This window comes from Phaethon lepturus, unplaced genomic scaffold (genome assembly GCF_000687285.1).
Source record: "Phaethon lepturus isolate BGI_N335 unplaced genomic scaffold, ASM68728v1 scaffold26970, whole genome shotgun sequence".
Classification (NCBI taxonomy): Eukaryota; Metazoa; Chordata; class Aves; order Phaethontiformes; family Phaethontidae; genus Phaethon; species Phaethon lepturus.
The window spans coordinates 2,642-9,744 of NW_010513009.1; the positions used below are offsets into that span (position 1 = coordinate 2,642).

At 60.4% G+C, this 7,103-nt stretch overlaps 1 protein-coding gene across 1 annotated transcript in view; it reads right to left on the reverse strand.

Annotated features, from left to right (window-relative positions):
• CLCN7 (chloride channel, voltage-sensitive 7) overlaps nucleotides 1-7,103 on the reverse strand; it is a 13,169-nt gene that overhangs the window by 1,128 nt on the left and 4,938 nt on the right. Inside the window, exons 9-21 of the mRNA XM_010288993.1 lie at nucleotides 6,629-6,712; nucleotides 6,368-6,461; nucleotides 5,869-5,933; nucleotides 5,289-5,405; nucleotides 4,892-4,946; nucleotides 4,284-4,344; nucleotides 3,373-3,511; nucleotides 2,998-3,091; nucleotides 1,484-1,653; nucleotides 1,099-1,150; nucleotides 650-777; nucleotides 393-478; nucleotides 1-90 (exon numbers count right to left, since the gene is read on the reverse strand). Of these exons, the coding sequence (XP_010287295.1) occupies nucleotides 1-90; nucleotides 393-478; nucleotides 650-777; nucleotides 1,099-1,150; nucleotides 1,484-1,653; nucleotides 2,998-3,091; nucleotides 3,373-3,511; nucleotides 4,284-4,344; nucleotides 4,892-4,946; nucleotides 5,289-5,405; nucleotides 5,869-5,933; nucleotides 6,368-6,461; nucleotides 6,629-6,712 (1,235 nt within the window). The remainder of the gene's footprint in view (nucleotides 91-392; nucleotides 479-649; nucleotides 778-1,098; nucleotides 1,151-1,483; nucleotides 1,654-2,997; nucleotides 3,092-3,372; nucleotides 3,512-4,283; nucleotides 4,345-4,891; nucleotides 4,947-5,288; nucleotides 5,406-5,868; nucleotides 5,934-6,367; nucleotides 6,462-6,628; nucleotides 6,713-7,103) is intronic.

The following is a 7,103-nucleotide window of genomic DNA, read 5'->3' on the forward strand; positions in this document are numbered from 1 at the left end:
TGGTTGGAGGAGGTGTCGCTGAGGATGTCCACAACCGTGCCCACTCGCTCAATCCTCCGCAGGCAGGTGACGGGAGCGCTCATGACCTCCCTGCAGGGAAGGCTCCACGTGAAAAACACGGCCCCACAGCAGCACACCCCAAATATCCCCTCCCAATACACAGGCCGCCGCAGCCCTGATGCCTCCTCTGCCCCCAAAACCTGCCAGGGACGTGGGGAGGGAACGCACTGCCCGCCACACTCCCTGCTGGGGAAAGAGCTGGGCTGGTGGCACCAGGGGACAGCAGGCTCCTGGGACCAACATGTGTCACCACCTCCACTGCCAGCTCAGGCCAAGAGCGGGGTCCAACAGCTGCCACCCTGGGAGTGACAAGCATCACCCAGCCCACCTACCTGGCCGTGAGGGAGTGGGATGTCACGGGGGCCTCCCAGTGCAGGAAGGGCACGCTCTGCAGCTGGATGTGCATGTCGTAGAGCCCCTGCAACGAGAGCCAAGCTGTCAGAAGCCTGGCGAGATGCCGAGGGGTACGGCCCGGCAGCGGCTCACCTCAGAGGGAGCACACGCTTATACTGGCTTCCCCCACAGCTCCCCAGCACCGATCCTGACCCATGGCCTCTCACTATGTCCTGGTGAGCAAACCAGCCCTCACCTCCACAAAGTAGTCTCCCACAATCTTTGCCGTCATCAGCACCAGCATGATGGGGAAGCCATAGGTGACATTGCCCGTTGCCTCCATCATGATGACTGTCAGACTCAGTGTCATCCGCACTATCCCACCTGCAGAAGACACCCAAAGGTTCTGAGGGTTTAGGAGAGCCGGGAAACGTGGGGCAAGGGGACAGCAAAACACCCGAGGCCTCTCAGTCTCTGCACGTCAGTCCAGGACTGCCTGCAGAGGCAGGGGTGCCCTGGGCGAGCCCAGCCCTCACTATGGCCGAGCGCTGCCCACACTTGGCAAGGTCGCTAGGAAGCCAAGAGCCAGGCTGGGCTTCAGCTGGGGAAGAAGCTGGGCCAGGGAAGCAGGGATCGCCTTCTCCCATGCCGCCTTCACCCCGACATGAGCAGGAGGTGGCCAAGACTGCGCCGTGGGGAACTCACCTAGCTGCGCGGCAGCTCCCATCAGGGCGTACTTCCCAGGGTCAGCCCAGATCTGAGTACAAGAGAGAGAAGGGGCCGAGTCAGCTGCTGGCTCCAGGCCATCCAGAAATAGTGAGCAACGCCCTGGCCCCCAAACCCCTCTTCAAAGCGGGGAGGAATGCCTGAGGCTGCCTGCACAGCCCAGCTGCTGGCAGGGCTTTGTCAGGTTGTGGGAAAACCCAGATGCAGCTCAGGAAGACATCAGGTGAGGAGCCAATCCCCTCCAGACTGCTGTGCCAAGCTCTTAGCCAGCTCCATGCACACCGCCTGCACGTGCCGCCTGCCCAGCAGTGAGGGAGGAGGGCTGGGTGCTGCGGCTCCCAACCCCTTCCCACCAAGGACTCACCGAGCCTTTGGTCAGGTAGGACAGGGAGATGCCGAAGAGCCTCCCCCAGGCAGCGCCGATCAGCAGGGAGGGGATGAAGACCCCCGCGGACACCGTGAGGCCGTAGGTCCAGCAGGCCAGGAAGAAATACATCAGTGTGAACATGCCCAGCGTCATGGGGTTGTAGGAACCTGAGGTGGAGAGAGAATGGAGAGTCAGCGCTGCTCCTGCAGCCCAGGTGACTCTGTTACGGGCTGCAACTGTGGGAGAACAGACAGCAGCAGCCCCACGACATGCTCCCAGCAGCAAGAGCCCATCTCATCAGGTGCACCTTCCTCCGCGGCAGCACAAGCCTTTCCAACCAGCTCTTCAGGTTGTTTCTGCCTGCTCAAGGGCCCCGCCAGCCGGCCAGTACCATCCCAAGCCCTCCCACCCCACCGAGCCCAGCACGTGCCCTTCCTCCATCTCGCAACCCACGATGACCCATCCCCTCCCAGCCCCACAGTTCCCAGCCACCCGCAAGGCAGCGTGACGAACTTCAAAGCCCCGAGGGACCGCCAGCACTGGAGGACGAGGTCAGGAGGACAGAGGTGCTGGTGAGCTGGCAAGGGTCCTGCCGCCAGCTTCAGGATCAACTGAAGTAGGTCCTGCAAACCCCCTCCTGTCCTGCAGCTCCCACGGCTGCTCCAGCCAGTCCCAAGCTGTCCCACGGCACGGGCTGTGCCATCACAGCGAGACCTTGCTGTCCCCACGACTCAGCCTACTGCTATTTTAGGATTGCTGAGCAGCTCAGTCTAGTTTAAATGAGTACTTTGCAACCTCTTCTTCAGAGAGGTCAATGGACTGAAGCCCTGAGCTAGGGAGGACCCAGCGCTGCAGGGAGCGGCCACAAGATGCAGGATGGTCATCACTTGGCTTCAGGTGGCCAAGCTGCACTCTCTGGGCTGAGGGTCTAGAAGTTCGGAGCTGTCTGTTCCCTACCCACACGCAGCTGGGCACAAAGCTCAGAGCAGCAGGTGGAGGGCACGCTGCTGTTACACTGCGTCCAAGGGGAATGGGAGCTGGAACCTGGACGCCAAATTGCATTTCTCAAGCAAATCCAAACCCCCAAGATCCACCTCCACAACCTGCCCAGAAGGTAAAGTCATTCTGGGGCAAGAGGCCCTGCTAATTAAGAAAACAGCCAGGGATGTTTCCAGGAAAGACTCCAGACAGCCACTGAGGGTCAGACATGCTCTCACACAACTCAGAAGCGACAGCTTGCAAACATGCCCGAACAAAACCAGGTCCTCATCCACACGCTGCTGAGACCACAGCTCTTTGGCCAAGCTTGTAGGTGCCACCAGGTGCAGCACCTATCCCTCCTCCTTCCACCACCACAGGAAAGGAGCAGGCACGGTGCTTTGCGGGATCCCACCATGCCCTCGGGGGGCTGTGCTGAACATCCCCTGCCTCACCCCACGAGCGGCCAGGGAACAGGTTGGCCACCTCGTGCAAGCCTCATGTTCAAGGAGCCACTCGCTGGGTGCACGGACCTGGAGGGTCATGGAAGAGGTTGACGACACTCTTCTCAGGTGTGTTGAAGAAGGCAGTGGCCATGGAGTTGTACTCTCCATCAGCACAGAAAAGCTGAGGGGGAAGAGAAGAGAGTTAGAAGTGGCAGATCTGGGTTGCCCTGCGGCAAGGAAGGCTGCCAGGCTCAGGGGCATGTGTGCCGGCAAGGAGGCAGCTCTGGGCCAGCACACCAACACCATGCTTGGGTCTCCAGCTCTGCCCAGGGTGGAGGGCATTGACTGTGAGATCCAGCGCCACAAAACCCAGCAGGGTCTCATCTCCCTGCTCAGCCCTCAGCCTCTGCACAGGCTCAGGGTGTGCCCGCACCCTGGGGGCCCTTCTCCAGCATCTCCTACCTGCAGGGGATATGCCACCGTGCTCCCCTGGATGGGCTGGCAGTCCCTCGAGCAGTAAATCATGACGAACCCCACGGTCGCCGTCACTGCTGCCACCAGCATGGCCTCAACCACCTGGAGGCAGGGCCGGTGGATGTACCTGCAAAGGGCGCAGAGGAGTGAAGGTAGCACCCAGAGGTGGGGGCAGGACGACCCGCAGCCCAGCTCAGCACATCACATCGGGCACACAGACAGGCTGGCTGCCTCTGCTCCCTTCCCAGAGCCCTGCTGGGCTGCCCTGTTCGCTGTCGAAGCTGTCGTGGGGAGCTGGGGTGGGAGGACAGCAGCAAGAGCAGCTTTGCCCACCCAGCTCCAGCAGACCAGCCCACGTCCCCTGCATGGAGCCAGGCACAGCTCCCACGGAAAGGCTGGTGTCACCTGGCTGGGGGGACAGTGCAGAGCCAAGCCCAGAAAGCCGCGGCTCATGAAGCCCCAAGATGAGCAATGCCCTGAAAGCTGCTGCAGGCTCCTCACCACTCTGCTGCCACAGATCATCCCTCCCCGAGACCACGAGGCTGGCCCGGGGGTTTGAAAAGCCGGTGACAAGTACTGGCTGCACCAGACTGGGTTCTGATGGCTTTAGCAGCATCTCTCAGAAGCATGTAACAGTCAGGTCTGCACAGCGTTTGCACTTCTTTGGGCCCTCAAGTCACTAAGGGAAGATACTTAGCAGGGTCAGAGCAAAGGCAGGATTCTGCGGGTCACAGCCTTGACCGCAGGCAGCACCTTTGCCTTCCAGCGCCCAGGGGCTGCTGTTGCTCATGTCACCCGTGAGATTACAGCCTTGCTCTGGCTGGGAACGCTGCTTCGAGGGAGCGCAGAAGGTGCCAGCCAACCCACGCCAATCACCTTGGCCCTCCAGGAGCTCTTACCTGATCCGGAACATCGTTAACCAGTAATTGAGGGCATTGAACAGGGCCCCGAGGATCCCACCTGCAAACGCAGAAGAGGGAAAGCTCAGCATGCAGGTCCTAGGCTCCCCTACGGCTGCCCAGGACAAGGAACCCGTGAAGCTCGGGGAGACATCAACAACCCACGCAGCGTGACTGGCAGCCCTGGGACACATGGATGCTGTCCCTGCAGACAGCCAGGCCCTGGCACCGAGAGAAGCCCAGCACCTGCAGTGGGGTGGCCGGGGGCCAGCGTCACAGCCCTGGCACTAGGCAGGTGAGGGACAGGCCAACTCTGCGGGGACAAGGGCAGCTTCTTTGAAAGCAAGAAGCCTCCCACGACTGCGACACACTGACCCCGCTCAATGACCTTGCAGGACATGGATTAAAGGGTCTTGCCTTTAAGGGGTGAGGGTTGGGCCAGGATCCAGCTCTCACCCCCACGTAAGACCCACAAGCAGCCTCTGCTCCAGAGTTTAATGGATTTCCCACTCTCCCCAGGAAACTGGATCCCAAAGCTTTTTAGACCCAGACAGAGAACAGCGGAAATTATTCAGACTAATCAAATTGAAAGAGCAGAACTCTCTTACCAACCACTCCCATGAAGATGAAGATAGGAATTTCCTGGATTGTGTATCCCATTTTCTGCAAGCAAAGAAGAAACGGGTTTCAGATCTCCTGGCCCATCTGCAGCCCCACAGCCGCTCACTGTCTGCTGGGACAGCACCAGCCTGTGCTGGCGAGAGGCTTCCAGAGCTGCCCCAAAGCCTCCCCGGGACACCTCGCAGCCCCCAGACCCAGCAGTGGCTGCAGAAAAGGCTTCTGCTGGTGTTGGAGCTGGGATCTGGCCAGACCCTACAGCCTGCTAGGGCAGAGCCTGCCTCAGCCCCTGGCTGATCTTTTAAGACAGACTGGTGGCCCCAAGCTGCCGTGGGCTGCTTCTAAGCCCCTCAACAGAGCCCTACACAGGGAATATCTGTGCCATACCTCGTTATCAAACCTGCCGAAGTTGATGAGCCCAGGGCTGGAGAGATCCCAAGCATTGCCATGGTAAACACTCAGGACAGAGTTCAGAGTGAATGTGGAGATCATGGAGGCAAAGAACTGGAAGGAGATGCAGCCCAGTCACTGCCAGACACAGCCAGCCCCAATCCTTCACAATGCATGCCCCATACTACCCCAAATCATTCTCCCCCCCTGCCCAGAGGTCCCGGGGTAGGGCTTGGTACTCATGGTGGAGCAGAGGCTACGTTCCCTCTGGCAGCACTCTGGGCAGCTTACACCGACCAGGGCTCGCTCCTCTCCATTACCCTGGGGCACAGGCCAAGGCAGCTCCCTTGGAAGGGAAGGGGCTGGCAGCAAGATGGAGCTCAACCAGGTCCAAATTCAGCCCCTGAGGACCAGGGCACAGAAGGGGAGCTGTGATGCTGATCCCTGGGACACGCTACACATGGCTGCCCAGCTGGGGCAGGGATGGCAGGAGGCCATGCGGGGCACCAGGAAACGGCAATGCCTCACACCGGAGACGGTCGCCCTCGAATTACTGCTCCTGCTTTCCAGCACTTACGATTCTCCACGTCAGGAACTGGTTCCAGAAGGAAGCCCCTTCCTCCAAGCTGAAGAGGACACCTCCTGCAAGCGCAAGACACAAACACCGTCAGAAGGGGCGCGTGCCACAGACCCTTGTCTCACAGCACCAGCCGAGACACCCAAACCCATCCCAGCCCATGTGCCCGGTGCTGGCCCAGACCTCACAGGCTCCAGCAAAAGGACCAGCCAAGCCCACCAAGCCATCAGAGATGTATTGATCGCAGCAAAGCCCCTCCACTGCCCTCCTCCGTCCCATGGAGGCAACATTTGGGATCCAAGACAGATAACCCCCTTCCTCTCTTCCCAAGACCTGCGAGGTGGGGCAGGACAGCTTGGAGTGGGGCCGGGCACTTTGGAGGAGGGCTCCTGCAGTGCCCCGGGCAGATCCCGGCAGCTGCCTCCGTGCAAGTGGGAGCAACCTCCTGACGAGACCCACATGCAGGCACCGCTCAGCGTCAGAGGGCCAAGACACGCACCCACGGGGGCACCAAACGCAGCCGAGACGCCAGCAGCAGCTCCAGCCGAGACAAAGTCCCTCTTTTCTGTGTCTCTGCGAAAGTACTCGAAGATCTGAAACAAAGCGAAGGCAAGTTTAGGTCTGCCCACAGGTATGAGTTTAGGGGCGACACAGGACATGCCACCTATGACCCCAAGTCACCAGCACAACCCTGAGGAACAGCCTGGTTTTGGCACAGGAGGGGCACCTGCAGCACAGCCCCTCAGCCCTCAACACCAACCTTGAAGTCTCGCTTTAAGGACGTGGATCTTCCCTGGGAGATCCCGGCGGCAATCACCGCTCCGGAGTGAATCATGGGTCCTTCCTATGGGCAGGAGAGCAGAGTCAGACCAGAGCAGGATGAACCCCAGGGACAGTCAGGGATGGCTGAACGCTGCTCACCAGATCGCAGCCCTGAAGAGGGCTTGGCCAGCTTGGAGGCGAGCGCTCAGGCACATAGCACCATGTCTCTGCAGAGCTTGCCCCCCTCTAAATCCTTGTTCTAGTGAGCGGCTCCTGTGGCCACCTCCTGTTCCCACCAGTGCTCCCCTCCAGCCAAGGGGACAGAGGCTTGGAAGGGCTGCCTTCAACCCCAGCAGGCTAGCGAGGTCCCAACAGGACACCCAAGTGTCCCCCATACAGCATTTGCCGGGAGAACCACCGATGGACATAGGCTGCTGCTCTCCTGCCCTCAGTCAAGCCACACACAGCCCGGC